At 41.5% G+C, this 19482-nt stretch overlaps 1 protein-coding gene across 1 annotated transcript in view; it reads right to left on the minus strand.

The window, feature by feature from the left end:
- Positions 1–19482, minus strand: part of VAPA (VAMP associated protein A) — a 333878-nt gene that overhangs the window by 60220 nt on the left and 254176 nt on the right. Inside the window, exon 4 of the mRNA XM_086964938.1 lies at positions 18932–19003. Coding sequence (XP_086821064.1) covers positions 18932–19003 — 72 coding nt within the window. The remainder of the gene's footprint in view (positions 1–18931; positions 19004–19482) is intronic.

Below are 19482 nucleotides of genomic sequence, written 5' to 3' on the forward strand. Positions count from 1 at the left end.
TGTGTGGGGCTCAGAGTGTGTGTGTGGGGCTCAGAGTGTGTGTGTGTGGGGCTCAGAGTGTGTGTGTGTGTGTGTGTGTGGGGGGGGGGGCTCAGAGTGTGTGTGTGTGTGTGTGTGTGTGTGGCTCAGAGCGTGTGTGTGTGGCTCAGAGCGTGTGTGTGTGTGTGGCTCAGAGCGTGTGTGTGGCTCAGAGCGTGTGTGTGTGGCGCTCAGAGCGTGTGTGTGTGTGGCGCTCAGAGCGTGTGTGTGTGGCGCTCAGAGCGTGTGTGTGTGGCTCAGGGCGTGTGTGTGTGGCTCAGAGCGTGTGTGTGTGGCTCAGAGCGTGTGTGTGTGGCTCAGGGCGTGTGGCTCAGGGCGTGTGTGTGTGTGGCTCAGAGCGTGTGTGTGTGGCTCAGCGCGTGTGTGTGTGGCTCAGAGCGCGCGTGTGTGTGGCTCAGAGCGCGTGTGTGGCTCAGAGCGCGTGTGTGGCTCAGAGCGCGTGTGTGGCTCAGAGCGTGTGTGTGGCTCAGAGCGCGTGTGTGGCTCAGAGCGTGTGTGTGGCTCAGAGCGCGTGTGTGTGTGGCTCAGAGCGTGTGCGTGCGTGTGGCTCAGAGTGTGCGTGTGGCTCAGAGTGTGCGTGTGGCTCAGAGTGTGCGTGTGGCTCAGAGTGTGCGTGTGGCTCAGAGTGTGCGTGTGGCTCAGAGTGTGCGTGTGGCTCAGAGTGTGCGTGTGGCTCAGAGTGTGCGTGTGGCTCAGAGTGTGCGTGTGGCTCAGAGTGTGCGTGTGGCTCAGAGTGTGCGTGTGGCTCAGAGTGTGCGTGTGGCTCAGAGTGTGCGTGTGGCTCAGAGTGTGCGTGTGGCTCAGAGTGTGCGTGTGGCTCAGAGTGTGCGTGTGGCTCAGAGTGTGCATGTGGCTCAGAGTGTGCGTGTGGCTCAGAGTGTGCGTGTGGCTCAGAGTGTGCGTGTGTGGCTCAGAGTGTGTGTGTGTGTGTGTGTGTGTGGCTCAGAGTGTGTGTGGCTCAGAGTGTGTGTGTGTGTGTGTGTGTGGCTCAGAGTGTGTGTGTGTGTGTGTGTGTGGCTCAGAGTGTGTGTGTGTGTGTGGCTCAGAGTGTGTGTGTGGCTCAGAGTGTGTGTGTGGCTCAGAGTGTGAGTGTGTGTGGCTCAGAGTGTGAGTGTGTGTGGCTCAGAGTGTGAGTGGCTCAGAGTGTGTGTGTGGCTCAGAGTGTGTGTGTGTGTGTGGCTCAGAGTGTGTGTGTGTGTGTGGCTCAGAGTGTGTGTGTGTGTGTGTGGCTCAGAGTGTGTGTGTGGCTCAGAGTGTGTGTGTGGCTCAGAGTGTGCGTGTGGCTCAGAGTGTGCGTGTGGCTCAGAGTGTGCGCGTGGCTCAGAGTGTGCGCGTGGCTCAGAGTGTGCGTGTGGCTCAGAGTGTGCGTGTGGCTCAGAGTGTGCGTGTGGCTCAGAGTGTGCGTGTGGCTCAGAGTGTGCGTGTGGCTCAGAGTGTGCGTGTGGCTCAGAGTGTGCGTGTGGCTCAGAGTGTGCGTGTGGCTCAGAGTGTGCGTGTGGCTCAGAGTGTGCGTGTGGCTCAGAGTGTGCGTGTGGCTCAGAGTGTGCGTGTGGCTCAGAGTGTGCGTGTGGCTCAGAGTGTGTGTGGCTCAGAGTGTGTGTGGCTCAGAGTGTGTGTGGCTCAGAGTGTGTGTGGCTCAGAGTGTGTGTGGCTCAGAGTGTGTGTGGCTCAGAGTGTGTGTGGCTCAGAGTGTGTGTGGCTCAGAGTGTGTGTGGCTCAGTGTGTGTGTGGCTCAGAGCGTGTGTGTGGCTCAGAGCGTGTGTGTGGCTCAGAGCGTGTGTGTGTGTGGCTCAGAGCGTGTGTGTGTGTGGCTCAGAGCGTGTGTGTGTGTGGCTCAGAGCGTGTGTGTGTGTGGCTCAGAGTGTGTGTGTGTGTGTCTCAGAGTGTGTGTGTGTGTGGCTCAGAGCGTGTGTGTGTGGCTCAGAGTGTGTGTGTGTGTGGCTCAGAGTGTGTGTGTGTGTGGCTCAGAGTGTGTGTGTCTCAGAGTGTGTGTGTCTCAGAGTGTGTGTGTCTCAGAGTGTGTGTGTGTGTGTGTGTGTGGCTCAGTGTGTGTGTGTGTGTGTGTGTGTGTGTGGCTCAGAAATCCATCCTCCATGTGGACATACAACTTTCACAAATAGATGTTGGCAAATAGCCACACTTAAACCACTGATGTACCAATGATGATCACACATTTTGATGATCAGACTAGTAACAATAAATCCACTACCTTTGAGAAAATTGACATTCATTAAAACAATACATGGGAAATAGAGCAGGTGGGCATTCAAACTGAGCCAAAAAGTAAATATACATTGTATTGTAATGTAATTGCATTTATATAGCGCTTACTACTCCCGACGAGGCATCAAAGCGCTTTTTCTGCAAGTAAAACGCTACTCCGGAACCCATAAAGGGTTAGTGGTGAATTAGTATAGTGAAATATGAAAACCATTTGAGTGGGGGACAGGTTAGTCGTATTTGGATTGAAAAGGATAGTTGAGGAATAGAAGAGGGAAGGATTTAGACTTCAGTTCTAGGAGGAGGTTTGAGATGAGTGAAAGGTAGGTGACGGGGGAGAGTCAGAGAGAAGGGTTTAGAAAGGCCTGTTTGGGAGCTCTGAATTGGAAAAATAGGCATGAGATGACAAATTATTATACACATTTATACAAAGCAATCCACATACATAGGTACATATCTATAGCCAAATAAATGCTTATATACAGAGGGATATTCTGTATATTTCTGTTTGTGTATAGTGATTATGTGGAGAACAACCAATTATTTAGTATTTTTCTTAAGATAAGGTGGTTATCCATTGTCCTTATGTTGGGGGGTAGGCCGGTGGGGGGGTGTAAAGAGTTCGAAGGTTTGGCTGCTTGAACAGAGAAGGATTTGCCCCCTGTGGTTTTTTTTAGGCAAGGTGCTACTCTAGAGAGGAGGTCCTTTATTGAATGTATTTGGTGATTTTTTTCCTGATAAAGAGCAGTCCTGTTCCATGTATCGCTTGGTGAGTGACCCAAAACAGCTTGAACATGGAACTTCTGGCAACCGGTAACGAATGCAGGGCTTACAAGTCAGGGGAAATGTGGTCTTGCGGCTTTATATGCAAGAGTAGTCTGGCAGCCGAGTTCTGAATCCGTTTAGTTTTTTCCTAGTCGTTAAAGGTGATGTCAACTTCAGGAACAAAAGTGAAAAAGAAAAGATGGAGGAAGGGACAGCTGGTGCAATAAGTTGTGAACTTTCACACGTGCAGTAGTTTACAATTATTTTTGTAAAATAGTATTCAAGCATCCAAAGTAGCAAAGTGGGTCACCATGTTAGAAATCAGAATCATTACAAGTATAACAAACACCAGAAGTACTGATCCATTTAGGCAGTTTGTTGATTAGTACTGTAGATTGCGTTTAAGATCTGCACACTCATGAAAACATTAGGAATTATATGAGTAAATGTTATCTCCACAAAGTGGAGAACAGTTGAAAAGAGATGCCGAGCAAATCAACCGGTGGATAAATAGTCAACAGATAACAGGTGAAAGTGACTGGTGTCTATGACGTTCCCAAGGAGTATGCATGTTTTGTCTTGAAATATTACGGACAAAATTGTTCACTTAAGTTTTCCAAGACAGGATGACTCCTGACTCGGGGCAACAAGTCAAAAAAATCAGTACTGAATAGGCACAATAAGACAATAAGGAATGCTTGTCCTACCGCTTTATATGAACTGTGTTGGTAAGTTATAAAGTCTTTGCAGACATATTAAGCTATAAGATACATCGATTGTTGAATAATGTTGGTCAACAGGGTTTCATCCGGCGTAGAAATTTGGTACGGGAGGTGCAGGCAGGTACTTTACTGTCACTTCTGCCCAGTTCTACTGTGGTCAAAGATTTTCTTTCATAGAAATTCCAGGGCTCGAAAAATCCCAAAAATTGGACTAGTCCTGCAGGATTAGTACTTTGAAAAATCTCCTCGACCTAACTGCAACCTACTTGACCTCCATCTCTGAAAGCGGAGCAAATGTGACAAGATAACAAGATTTAAAGGCATCTTTAATGGTCATTAACTTTGTGAGCAATAAAAATGCCTTTAAATCTTGTTATTTTGTCATATCTGCTCTGTTTTCACAGACAGAGGACAAAAGTTAGTTTGTTTTCCTACTCACCAGAAAGGGTGAGTACGACCTAAAAACAGCTCAACCTTGTTAAATTTAGCTCGCACATGCGAGCGGTCGAGTGGATTTTTCGAGCCCTGCATTCCTAACTCCGGGAGAACACAGCAGGGGTGCCAAACACCCCCCGACGATTACTATTCTCTGTGGCAGTAACAGCCCATTTACAAAATATTAAGCCAATGGGAAACAACATTCCATCATTGAGAAAATGGGTTTGGCAAATATGCAAGTTTAGAATTAGAAATAGACTGATTAATGGACAATGAGGATTCTTAAATTTCATGGCGTTCCTGTTGTCAACAGTCATAGAATTAAATGCCTTTTTGTGCACCTGTTTAGCCAAGTCAGATTTGAAAAATATTAATAAGCCAAGAGGAAAAAAAGGGTTCAATGAGCTTTGCACTGAAATTGTCCATAACCAAAGTTGCTTCTTGTATACTGGTTTAGGCCGGGTAGGACGAGTCAATAAAAACTTGCAAAGGAGCTGTGAGGGGTTCAAACTATTGTTAAGGAAGAAATGGATACTTGTAGACCTGGTTGTGCCTAGAAAAACTCCTAACTGAAGTCATAAACGTTAGAATAATTCCTCCCTGCGTGCCTGGCTCTGGAACACTTTATTGTCCACATTTTAAGACCAGGTGCAAATTCCCATATGTCCGTATGATGTGTAGCACCCTTCAGGAGCCTATGAAAGGCAAGATCAAACAGAAATGGAGACTGCTAATCTCTAGAAATTCCTTTTTCCCCCCCAACTACACTGAAGCATCTACAGTGCAGAGGGGAAAATGCAGTCTGATAAGCTTATATTGATTAAGCTTCCGAGAAAGAGTCTTGTTGCCTTAACCCCTTCCACGCTCATGACGAGCTGGGCTCGTCATGGTGTAGCCTCCTCGCACGCTGATGACGAGCCCAGCTCGTCATGTTACATGGGGTTTTTTTTAAACTCAGCATACGAACAGAACAATAGCGCGCATGAGGTTAAACTTCCAGGAGCTTCCGCTACTTGTGATCCTTTGTATTGAGAGTTGCTTCACAGTCAGTTCTTGAAGCAAGAGAAAGAAATTATGAAAATAAATCAATTGCTAGTTGAAGCGCCATTTATGACTTCGACGAACATTCCTATGATTTTGCTATCAGTGAGTAACCATTTCTTGTGCATTGTATTATTGTTCATTGATAGTCAAACATTAGAATAGTAAGCTAAGAATCAAACTGGTCCATTGCTAGTGGGCAGAAGAAACCAGAGGTGCATGCAAAAGGAATAAATGTAAGATTTGTTCTGAGAGGTTATCCGATTAACCAAAGATTTCTAAGGGAAAACTAACTATTCTTCTATTCAGCCTTTGTTCCGGAGTTAAGGCACTAATGTCTTGTTCCAAGTAGCATCCTTGTATATAACTTCTAGTGGGTTATTTCTATGGCTAACTTAAGTGGCTGTCTTGTGCCTAGTGAAATGGGCTTTCTTTTTCCAGGCAGACATTTATAAGCCAAATAGCAACATAAAACTACATGCCAGAATTAAACAGGCGGTCAATTGTTTGTATATAGCCAAACCTTGACAAACTATTTATCAATTAAAAGTATGTAATTTGGACTTGTGAATTCTTTCTTTTGTCAAGATAAAAATTGCAGCACTGTTCTAACTTCTAATGAATAATGAAGAGAACATTACTCAAGTGTATGTATTAGGATAGGCATGTAATGTTAGCCTGGTTCATACTGAAGTCAGATATCACTTTAGGAGAGAAAGAGGGGTATGTCCTCATCACCATCATGTTAGTATGAAATACTGTGTGCAGTTCAACAGCTAGAAAAACTTGAATCTCACGTACTAGCCCTACTTGCTGATCTTATGGCATTCAGCAATACGTTCTCGCAAGAAAGATGCGGCAATGAAGCATTTAAAATAGGATCATCTAGAGGGCCTTTTATTTGTATAAGACCAGATTCAGTTCCCTTGCCAAAGAGGGGATAGCCTTCTGACTAGCCAGAACACTTTCTTCAGAGAGTTTGAAAAAAATATATCTGGTTGGGGGTTGTCTTATGGGATTGCAGCAAGGTGAACTTTGATAAAAACAAAACTGGATTGTGGAATGAGCCAAATGTAAAAATAAATATATGGAGAGATGACATCCTCCTGGCAATTTAAAGGGTTATGTTCATTGTTCTGGCACATATGCAGAAGCTTTTCTATTTAAAAGAATAAAAAAGCCTGGTGGACGGCTACTTGGCTTCCTTGAGGATGTTCATATGAGCTGGATGAAGATTTTAATAGCCATATTGATTATTTCCAGAATTTATTCTGCCAAATACAGTGCTCTCAAATTTAGATACAGAATTTGTCCATGAAACCTGGTCAATAAATTTGGTCTGTATGGCAACCTCTTGTGTGGCTGTATGGACAACAAAGTAGAATCATTGTCTCGGCCCATCTGGCGCTATCAGGATCACTGTCACTTGAGACTTGCAGGGTTTAAAATTTACAGCTGGAATCAGTGGAATTAGAGGAAAGGCATAGAGTAATGTCCTTGATCAGTTCAACAAAAGGGCACGGCCCAATGACTGAAATTCTGAAAGCTCACTTTAAAAAAAAAAAAAGTATTTTATTTTGTGATATAGCAATGGAGAACCGTGTGCTTCAAAGATATGCTGCAACACATGCTGACCAACACACACTCCTGATTTTCTTCACAGATTCAACTCAGTAAATCCACGTGTTTGAGAGTACCGGGTACATGGACTGCCATTAACTCAAAGCCTCTGGCCAAGGCACATCACATAATCATCCTAGTCTCCATCAATAGGGGTATTTATCTTGCGCCTCCCTGCTTGTACAAATAGTGCACAGTTATGTGACAAAAGGAAAGCCTTTGGAGCCACACCGACAGCTCTTAGACCTAGCTAACTGATATGATGAAAACTTAGTTCAACCAATGACCATGCATTGACAACTATCCTATATATCCCTGTTGCACATGGGCAGCAGCGTCTAGACACAGGAGTCGCAAGCCACTTAGGCAGGAGTTTAGTCCTTTGGTTATGCCAACCACAGCTAGGTCCTGACAGAGCTCCATCCTTCCCAACGGTCCATATCTCCTAGCTACCAGCTACCCACTTCACACCAATATTCATTCTCTCTCATTCTTCACAGCAGCTCAAACATCCTAGGAATGGACAGCCAGGATACTACACAAATAGAACAGCCATTCCCTTGCACATATAGTACAGCGACAATCATTCACAATCACTCAATCTCCAACCTGTCTAGATTACACATTTACCCAAAAACAACCTCTTAACCACATCAGCGCGGCGCAGATTCCTGCGCTGTGCTGAACGTTCCAATGAGCCAACGGGCTCATGACGGAACGGTTCCGTCATGAGCGCAGGCCAACAGACGCTCATGACAGAACCGTTCCGTCATGAGCATCGAAGGAGTTAAACTCTCCAATATCAACACTGCCACATAAAAAAAATAAACAGCAGTCACAGATACTCTGTGGCGGGTCAAGAGATGAGGCTTCCCCACCTCATGTGAAACAAAGAAATTTAACAGCTAGGTTAGGACTAGCACCACACAACGGTCCAAGACATACAAGTCTTGAAACCTTAGACAAGCGGTCCTACCACTAGGTCTGCGCACTCAAAAAGATGCCTCACAACATTTATGTAAGCAGGACATGTAATCATCTATGCCCAGTAACATGACAGCCAGGTCTCAGAACCCACCTACTTCCTTCCTTTAACAAAGGCATTCCGTCATTACCAAGTCTATATATTCAAAGAACTAAAAATAAAAAGTTTAATCATGCAGCCCTTCAACTAAAATTCCCTTGATCAGACCTCACTTTAGTCCAGCAATAGAGCCATTCACATCAGACCACGTCAGCAGGTAAAAAGGTACCTGCCTCCAACACACTAGAGCTACAAACACTACGATTCAAACACAATACTGACTCCATTATATGCTAACCGAATAAAACGAACTGCACGACAATCAAATGTACTGAGCCTCCTGTGCCACACTACTTTCCATTATCAGAGTACACTCAGACAAAATTTGTGGCCATTAACAGCAACACCACGGGAACACGGGAACACACACACACACACACACACACACACACGCACACACACACACACACACTGTACAGGGTCCTTTCCTGTGCAACCTTCTGCGACATGGACATTCTCACATCACACACAGTAGGGTACATCTCCATGCAACTTCTCACGAAAAGGCACTACTCATACAATTTAGCACATCCTGATCATACAAATGCTGTAGTTAGAGAGCAGGGTCTACATACAAGAGCCTGAAGTCACTCAGGCGGGAGGTAGGATCTTTTTTTCAGTTAGACCCTTAGGTTACAGCACCATCAGGTAGGTCCTGTTAAGGCTCCATCCTTGCTCCAACTGTTCTTATCTCTAGCTACCACTCTACATCACACATCAAATTCTATTACATAATTCACTCTCAACAATCCAGACACCAGCTCAGACATACAAGGATAGGGACTCTCTCAAAATACTACACACCCTATTCTGGGACTTGCATCGGACACTCATATAAGAAGACTACCTCTGACGCAACGCCGGTCTCTTGCACCACCATTAGAGATTGGTTTGCTGGTACGGCCAACTGAAGCTTGTCATCACAGATTTATTTTTCTGACAATTGCCATGCTTAGAACTGTTGCAGGGGTCTCATATGCGCTCGTACATTTCGAACAATGGTAATGCAGGAAGCCATGAAGCAGAGAAAGGAGCTTTGTCTGGATGCTTGTTTTGTGTTGCTCAACAGAAGGTAGCATTTGTCATAAATTGAAGACACTCCCCTCTGAAGCAAACACTTTTCCTTTGGTTGTGTCACCTGCTGATCGTAGATGAAACAAAATTGGAGCAGGCAATGACACTGATTTCTGATGATTCGTGTGTAGGCCTAGACTAGACTGTATAATGGAAATGAGAGCCACAACGTACCTGATACTGAACGTGATATTTGCTAAAAGGAAGTGAACGTGCCTACCAAAAATGAATGCATCTTCATGTAAACGCAACTGTTGCTCGTAAAGAGCTCCGATACCCGATACCTTCGGGTCAGGTTCGCGCTTTATAAAACTCTGTATTAAAAAAAAAAGTAGGCATCTTAAAAGTCTACTATACAAATCCAACCTCCCTGTTTTATGTGGGGAAAACTTCAATGGAGAACAAACATTAGAACTGTCCCTTTTTTGATCTATTTGTTGGTTAGATCAAGAACTGGCTTAAATTATGATTTCGGACCTCTTTTGGCTGAGGAAATAGCTCAAATTCCTTGCCATATTTGAGGGACTGGAAGAGGCTCCATTAAGCAGTTCGGCAATACACAGACACTTATTTTCTCAAGATGGTTATCTCGTGCTTCGAGGTTAGTTTCAGAGGAATAGGCAGTGGGTATGCTTTGAAACCAAGTTCACATTATGTCTTCCAACATGCAGCACCCACTTGTCTGTTATACTTTCCCACTATTCAAGATGGTCTCATACTCCTTCCCCTACCCCCCCCCCCGCCCACATGAAAGGAGAAGAGGGGTGCATTAAACTATAACCGACTGTTCTGTTGCCAGAGGAAGGTCTTTGAGTTGTTAAAAGACCGTGTTCAATTTGATTTGGCCTTAGAACACTTCCTAACGTACAGTTACATCTGGCCTTTTCGCTGATTTCTTGCTATTTGGGTGGGCAATGAGGGATCTGTACCCTGTGAGGGCAAGTGTCCGCTATCTCTGCTCTTGACAGGAGGCCTGAACATCTTTTCTTCAAGCCCTCCTGCATTCCTGATCTCCGCCATAATCATTTTTACAATCTCCTCCACATGCTAACTAAACAAGGAGCAACCTAAGAAAGCGATAGTTAAGATCATGAGCTTGGTGTCAGGCTCGAGTAGTCAGGCGCAAAAAACGAAGTGCTATTACATGGCAATTAACCGGTTGCCACCAACTCAGCAGTGTCAACTGTGGCAATAATGACTTGGCTTGCAGACCAAGGAGCCTTCCCTGACCATCTTCTCAAAGTCTGGAGCACATGTAGGAGTGTACGGAAAGGGAAGGTCATTGCATCAGAATGAGACCAGCATGGAGACGCAGAAGGAGATCAGCATTGTCTGTGCCTTTTAGGAGTGCACAGAGAGCAATTTTTTCCTCGGAGAAAGGCGGCACATGAGTTGGAGTATCCAAAGCTGGGGGTTCTCTAGGTGCCCCTGCCAATTTTCTGATGGACCCTAGACAATGGGCAAAAAACATTCTTGGAGGTGGAGGTAGAGGTAGATTTAATGGCCGGTGACTGCTGGGGCGACAAGGAGTTAACCATCTGGATTGTCAGCGAAGGAGACTCATTTATGTGCTTTGAGGGCTTCAACATCAATGGCAAAGGTGTCGCTGTCAGTCTGGAGACTCTAGCTGTCTAGGATTAACAAGACCTTGATGGCGTTGATAAGCAACCATTGTGCCAGTCTTTGGCGGTAAGCATGTTGGAACAAATGCCTTTGTTGGGGACATCATCCTTTTCATCTCCAACCAGGAATTTCTGTATCTTGCACCTTTCCTCCACTCCCTCTCTCCAGCTCCATCCATGGGAGTCTTTATGAGGCGCAGGAACACTCTCAACAAGCTGTACAGTTAGAAATTGTTTCAGGCTTTTACTTGTTTCCCCTCCTCCAGCCTCAGATCTACACGTTTTCCTCTTAGCCTAGGGCCTTCTCAGTCTTTTAAAGTGCTCTTCCACATTTCTGTGCAAAGTTAACTTCCCTTCATTGAATGTGAAAAGGAAGAAACACCACAACCCCCCTCCTGTATAGGCAAGAATCCACTTTCTTTCTCCTACAGGATGGGTATTTTCAAAGACATAAGGCACTAAGACAGGAAACTCCCCACAGACATTAGAAAAAATAAGTTCAGTCGGTAGGGAGCAGTTATTAAAAAAAAAAAAAAAAAGTGAAGATAAAAAACGTAAAAATTGGCAGAAATGTCTCATAAAAACCCAAGTATGAAACACCTAATGTGTTCAAGGATGATACACAAGCCACAAAAAAAGGACTTTAAGGCCAGCACAAAGCATGGCGAGTAGTCTTAAGGGAATAGGACACTTTATCAAGCTTCTTTAATGTAAACCTATCAAGTTGCGTTTTTCCCTCAATGTTACTTAGGTAGCCTACGTTTTGCACTGTAGATGTTGCAATGTAGCCATGAATGAGGACTTTCCGGAGTTTTCCAATCTAAATTCGAGAAAAACTCACCCTATCTATGAAATATTGAAAAATATGTAGATTTGCAGGATCCACGCACACCACAGAGAATTATTGTAATGTATGACTGTCAATGAAGATTTCTACAATGCAGACGCTACTTTTCATAAGAGGAAATTTCCATTTTAAACTATTTGTTTGCAACAAAGTTTATGCTATATCAAAAGTGACCAGAAAACTACAAAGGGGTGGCTCTAATCAGTATGGCTGAGCCAGTATCTATAGCAACAAGAAGGGGATGCCAGTACTGATACAAATAACCATTTAGCAATTTAAGACACTCAACCTGAAGTAAAATTCAAGGCTTGGAGCTGATCAGTAGCTTTTATTATTTTGCTTAATGTTATCAAAGAACAATTGGTTCAAAATTAAACAGTATTACATGCTAGGTACAAAAAATGTGGGAAGGAAAAATCTTTCATTCTATCAGGCATGTCACAAGCTTACAACAATCAATCATACAGGGACAGTGGGGGACATGGAAACTCATATATTACAGTGGACAGTATATTACAGTGAACAGACAAGCACAAAAATAGTGGAATAGGCCACAGTCTGCTAGATTTCTAAAAAGTTTAGTTATAGAATTATTTACATAAACTGTACATTCCTAACGCAAGTTTAAATAATCACAATTTTTGATGCAGTCAACCAAAAAGATGAACAAGGTAATGTACAACTAAGGGTGAAAAAGTGGCAAAACAATTCAGGTCAACTTGTCACCCAGGCAGACTTAAAGGTGGTGGAAGGCCTACGCGTTTCGAATCCTACAGGTGTACGAGGATTCTCATCAGGGCCTTTGGTTCAAAACACGATGTTTTAACATCCGAATGTAGTTTTTTTCCAGCTTATATGCTGAAGAGGATATTTTGTACCTGCTACCGTGTTTACAGATGATGCTTTACCAGGTGCGGGGTCACTTTGGAAGGGCTGAAGGGTTCCTAATATTTTAAAATCTCTATTCTTATTTATAACGATGTCGCTATCCTTTGGGTCGCTGTCGCTCTATTTGAGACACTGTCGCCGTGGGAGTAGAAGTAAAGTTCAGTCAGAGGCCGTGTTTTAAATTACGGCGGGCGTGGTCCGCTAACCGTGATTGCAAGCGTTCAAACCATTCTACGATCCGTCAATATTACACAGCACGCTGCAGAAAGGTGATTATTCTTTCAAAGGTTCAGGCTGGCGACCTTAGCGACGGCGAACGCGAACAAAGTGGTAACCTTCAGGCACGGGCACCCTTCAGCCCTTCCAAAGTGACCCCGCACCTGGTAAAGCATCATCTGTAAACACGGTAGCAGGTACAAAATATCCTCTTCAGCATATAAGCTGGAAAAAAACTACATTCGGATGTTAAACCATCGTGTTTTGAACCAAAGGCCCTGATGAGAATCCTCGTACACCTGTAGGATTCGAAACGCGTAGGCCTTCCACCACCTTTAAGTCTGCCTGGGTGACAAGTTGACCTGAATTGTTTTGCCACTTTTTCACCCTTAGTTGTACATTACCTTGTTCATCTTTTTGGTTGACTGCATCAAAAATTGTGATTATTTAAACTTGCGTTAGGAATGTACAGTTTATGTAAATAATTCTATAACTAAACTTTTTAGAAATCTAGCAGACTGTGGCCTATTCCACTATTTTTGTGCTTGTCTGTTCACTGTAATATACTGTCCACTGTAATATATGAGTTTCCATGTCCCCCACTGTCCCTGTATGATTGATTGTTGTAAGCTTGTGACATGCCTGATAGAATGAAAGATTTTTCCTTCCCACATTTTTTGTACCTAGCATGTAATACTGTTTAATTTTGAACCAATTGTTCTTTGATAACATTAAGCAAAATAATAAAAGCTACTGATCAGCTCCAAGCCTTGAATTTTACTTCAGGTTGAATATCAAAAGTGAAGCAAGTGCTGAGGGTGCATTGGAACTATAGTCTGAGACAATGATTAGTTCTTTGCTTTTCGCTCAGCATTCTTTGTTGCTAGTTTAAAAAGTACATGAGCACCCGGATTTATACAGAGGTAAAGTTAAAGGAGGCAACTGAGGAACAAATTACAAAGCACGGAAACAGTTGAGGGTGACTGGTGGGATGGGCGTTATAACTCCAGCCACTCTGGACGGAGTAGTCAATCACAATTTGCATAAATAAATTAAGAAAAAACAAACTAACTCAGCCAGATACACACAGAGTTCATATTACTGAAACATGCACAAATATTCTAATTCCCTGCATATAGCACCAATTTGGTAATCAAAATGTAGGTCCTGTAAAGCAGTCAAATAAAGTGTCCCCTTTGGATGTGTTGACTTTCTTGATATAACTATTAAGAATGTTAATGGTACCTTGGAAGTGGAGCTTTTTACAAAACCGACTGCAAAGAATACATTTTTGCATTTTTCAAGCTTCCACCCTAAAACCCAAAGAGAGCATTCCGTTCAGCCAATTCGTCAGTTTACGGAGGAATTGTTCTGATTTGGAAGATTCCTATAAACATTCTGAAACTTTAAGAAAGAAATTCAAGGATAGAGGCTATCCAAAGAAATTACGCTCTCATTCCATGAAGAGGGCAAGATTTTACGATCGAGAGGCCCTAGTCCATAAACAAGAAAAAAAGAAAGAACCTCTAACTAAAATGGTCTTTGTTAGTCAATTCTCCACACTTCGCAATCAGATTAAGAATGTAGTGAATAAAAACTGCCACATTCTTAGTCATGAAGAATCAACCAAATTGGAGAAACCTAGGTTTGCTTTTAAAAAGAACAAAAATCTTAAAGATTTATTAGTAAACACATACCGTGAAGAGACCAAGATTACCCAGAGAACATTGGACAATAGCAGGGAACTTCCGCTGCGGTATATGTAACGTTTGCCCGCAGTGCTTACAAACCAGTGAGATAATGTTCAATGGTAAAACACTGAAGAGCAAATGTCTGACCAACTGTAGAAGTAGGAACATTATATATCTTCTACAATGCCCTTGTGGTTTTGGCTACATCGGGGAAACGGGGAGAGAAGAGAAGAAAGAACTAGGTTCCAAGAACATAGGTCGCCAATTAAGACTAGAAAGGTAACAGCGCCCTGGGTTGAACATTATCTTAAGGCAGGCCATAGTGAAAATTATTTCACCTGGTTTATTGTTGAAAAAAATCAAGATTGGCAAACGTGGTGGAAATATACTAATGAAATGCAAAGCACGTGAACAATGGTATATTTCATTCCTAAATACTGTAAGAGTAGGATTACATTCAAAAGAAGAATGGGAACGTTTAATCAGGCCCTAATAACTGTGCTAACAAAAAAGGCATGCTCAGTATTAGTAGGCTCCATTAGAAATAGCTATGCTATGTTGATATATTGACCATGAGCAGAATTTGACATTTTTGTTAGATATGAATATATTATTCCAGCTAGAGTATGGGGATCAGTAGTAAAATTAAGCTGTGCTATAATAAACATATTAATTATTACTGTGTTTCTAAGTCGAGTTGTTGGGTAGAAGAAATATGAACTAATGTAAACATTGATTACAATCCTTAGACATATGTAATAATTAACCAGGCTAGAAGAACAATGTTAATTATTAGAAAGTTATTAGGGCAAATAGAAATAATTATGCTGCCAATTAGATGTAGGTTGCATTGTAAAAAATGTTTTTATATGTTTCCACTGCTATGATAATGAAATACAATATTCGCAATTGGTTACACTTATTTATATTGAGACAATCAATACAATGTAATGAATGCATTTTTGATATGGAGGAGCTGTATAATAATATATTTTTTGTGGCATTTTAACTACTGTATGTAGAGTTGCCAATTGATATAGCCCAATAGCCCTGGATGATAGAAATTGATTCCTGAGGTTATTTAGCAACCGCTTCCTTTGGCGAGTACGAGTAATTACCGACCGCCATCTTGGAATGTAATGTGATGGAAGAGTGTGTATGGGGTCTGAGCTAAAAAATATGTAATAAGAACACACCAATTAATACCTAGTCGTAGGCTTCATCTGTTGATAAAGAAAATATATCTCCCGTTTTTATCTGTAAAGTACATTTTTGACGGGATTATGACGTGCCGCTTTAAATAAACTAGGTGTATTACGGGTTTCTGACTTTAGACTTTGCAGGATCCCGTAACATTAGTGTTGATTTTGGATGCCGAATAATTTGAATTATATTATTCTAAATTCCGGATATAATTTGTCCGTCTTCTTACTCGAACACCAACACACCGGAAGTAATTAACATAGGGGTTACGCACGTCATTTTTCGCGCGTTCCTGGGGGTTTAAAATGTGCTGAAATCTCGAGTCCCATGATGCACTTTATCGAGGCATGGACACCATCAGATGCCGCTACGCTATATTCATAAAGAGGAACGTGCTGTTAGCCTAGGAACTTCCTGAGTAATCGTACGGACTGGAGTTCAAAATCTGACCTTCGTGTCCATGTCTAACTCTTACAGGCTGCGGGCGGTCTAACTTTTAAAGGGAGTGCGTATTAGTCAACTCGAATATAATAGGATACAAGAGCCAGAATTGCAACGTTATTGTACGTGCGTCGTCTACTGGCCGTATTCTTAGGTAAAATATTTTCTATGTTTTTATATACATGAAAACCTTGACAGATAGCTATATGGGGCTTTTGTCCCCTTTTTTTCCATAAAAAAAAAATAGATCGCATTACAGCCCATATTCGCTGATTTTGCGCTCCTTTCATCTGCGTGTCATCATGCGTAGTATAGTGGCTTATTAAGAGCTACTTGTACATATTTATAAGCGACTTGAATATGTGGTTGCGGATTAGAAATACTTACGGACATAAATTATATCATGGCGGCATTTATTACATCATGGATGTTAATCAAGCAATAATAGTTGAGAATGCCTATTTATTTACAATTACATTGTAGCTACATGTAGCTATATAGGCATGAGACTCTTTCCGACATTAAATGAATCCTTTTAGTGGATAAATATAGGAAAGACATAAATAGGGTATATGATTCTTCCCTCTTTCTAATTTATAGAATCACAAAGGTTCGTTTCTTATTATCGTCAGTTCACCCTTTGATGCAACTAAAGAAAGCGTAATATGTGACCAAAGAAAACGTAATAGGTGAGCTTTATGTAGAGCATGTTAAAAGCTCTTTGTCAAATTATTATGATGCTAGCACTGATATGTAATACAAATTAAAACAATTTTTTAGACGGCTCCACTCAGTGCGGCCTACTTACCAAGGAGTTTCGGACCAAGCATTGAAATATTCTGGAGGGCCTTGGTTGTCTCGAGTGAGGAAAACTTACATTTTGACACATTGCCCTAATAGGTGTAAAATGTATATATTGGAGATACCTTTAAAGGATCTTAAAAAAATATATATATAAAAGGAGCTATATATTAAACATCTGTTTTTGTGAGGTGAAAGTACTGATTATAATACCCAGTAGGATGCACTATGTTCTTCGTATCCACTTGGACAAGGCTAGATGCCTGTAATGTACTATGAGTTATTAATCTGTATGGGAGATGTAAGTGTAAATGGTTTGAATGTATGGGGCTATAGTGTCACACAGCTTGCAGGAGTATTGCACTGTATTATGATGTAGATGTTATTTTAGTCAGATATGGTGTATCTTATATTATACATTTTTTATTCGCAGATATACCGTAAATTGTGGGAATTTATATTTTAATCCTGAAGAACGTGCTGGCTTTTAATCAAGTTGCCAAAACCGAAACGCGTTGATGCTATTTTGAATTGCGACACTAAGTCATTGGACCAAATAACCTCTCCATTCAAGATATTTGTACAATTTGGAGTTTGATTTAATTATGTCTGACTATTGTGTCCTTTTCTATTTTAATTAGAACTATTTTCTATGTATCATTCCCACTGTGTTATGATTTTCTGTGTAATTATTTTATTGTGTTAGGATATGTACACACCTATTTTTACTGTATTTTCTTCCTTTATAAATGTTATAATAAATTGTACACATTTTTAATTTAGACCATCTGCATCATCTTTGCTCTTGCTAGGCTGTATGGATTGAATTAATTCTGTTTGTAATGATGAGTTTTTGAAGTGTAGAATTTGGTTTGTATTTTATCCAAAGGGGACACTTTATTTGACACAGTCTTCTGGAACCCTACCCCTTTGGTTGTTGGGGTCCCTCTCTTTTATTAGAGGTCCTGTACAGCAAACATGGTCACTTCGCCATAACCTTGACTTCTTTAGATGGGCACGGATATGGTCTTGTATTCAAATCTCCCCATTGGGGGACCACCGGCTTTGGCTTGTGACGGAACATCTTGTTTCTTATACTGATAAAACTTACTTAATTTAACTATGCCCAAAAATGTAAGTACGTAAAATGCAACTGTGTATTTTTACCATTAGGAAAAAAGTGTACTTGCATGATATTCATGCACTATCCAACAAAAACACCCCTCTCTAAAAAAGAACACTTAAGTATATTTGCTTTGTAAAACAGCACATAAATTAAAAAGTCTTCTGGAACAATAAATCCTAGCCTGCGGAGACAGAAGCATAAGTGTTTGGCTCTCCACAAAGACCACATAGAAACAATAAAGCAGGTGATGATTTGGACCTGCTTTGCAACCCCAGCACATGGACACCTCAATAATTAAGTCCGGCAAGAATTCCTCTCCAAATTTAAACATTCAAGAGCAAAATGTGAGATTGTCAGGAAGTGGATCATGCATCAGAACTAGGATACAAAATACTCCAGAAAATCCATATCTAAAAGACTGCAAAAGCAATTCAGGATTTTGGAACAGCCAAATCAAAGTTTAAAACTCAACCCGATTAAGATACTGAGAAGTGTTCATAAACAAATTCCCTCAAGTATCATCAAGCTTAACCAGATTAGTAAAGAGGAGGGGGCCAAAATTCCCCTGTCAAAACAAGAGAAAAACTCTTACAGGAACAATTTTACTGCTACAAGTTCCACGCTGTCCAATATTACAGGATAGACGTAACCACCCAAGGGTAATTAATACGGACTCTTGATTAAATAAGAAATTTAGAAGTTTATTTTGTGTGCAATTTGTCACATCTGGTTAGAGATTCTACTGTGGAAGGAGGGAGAACTAGACCAAGGTCAGATACGTCTTAATATGTAAAATCAGACCATGAAGAGGGTGCACTCTCTTTTTCACATCACTTTATAAAATCTTCTAAAATTCACTCAACAGCCACAATTCATGTATGGCATTTCTCCCTACCTGACCTTAAACTATGTAAATACACAATGCATTTACTCACAGTAAAGGAGAGAACAGAATTACAATTAAATGAACTCAGTAAGCACGTAATTTATTAAGGTGTAGTTTGATATTTTCTTAATATTTGCTCAGAGAAATTAGAACTTCTCAGCAGTTCAAAAAAATCTGAAACTGTGCAACATTTAATTGTTTACTTACGTGTTCAACTGGCATTTCAAAAACGCATCTCAACTTGGAGTCCATAAGTTCATCGTGTTTTGCATCTTTGTACTAAGGAAAAACAATGGTAGATTATTTTGTTTTAGTAGTAGCTCATAACCGCACAAAGTTTACTCATTGAAAGACAATTAGCTACCTGTAATTCCAGTTCTACAGCATTGCCATTTTTCATATATTCACATGCTTGAATTATTTCCTTGTCATGCTGGTAATGGCCAGTAACTTTCCACAGCAATAAACACTGTTAAAATGGCCAACAGCCTCAAAAACAGTTATGATACCTACTGAAAAAACACTGATATCACAAAAACCATTCTCATAATATCAGGGGAGGAGGGGCTCTTCATGAATTCAGCAAAAATCCTATGAAGGAGAACCAGTGCTATAGGGGAGAAAGCAATTGTTACATATCCTGTAAGCATCCGTTTGTGGCATTTAGTGCTGTAGATTCACATGCTGTGCATACTCCTGCAATCTAGTGTTGGCTAAAAAGTGTACAACTTGTTTTGTTTCGAAAAAGTATTTGAGTC

Source organism: Lissotriton vulgaris, chromosome 4_1 (assembly GCF_964263255.1).
Source record: "Lissotriton vulgaris chromosome 4_1, aLisVul1.2, whole genome shotgun sequence".
In the NCBI taxonomy this organism is placed as follows: domain Eukaryota; kingdom Metazoa; phylum Chordata; class Amphibia; order Caudata; family Salamandridae; genus Lissotriton; species Lissotriton vulgaris.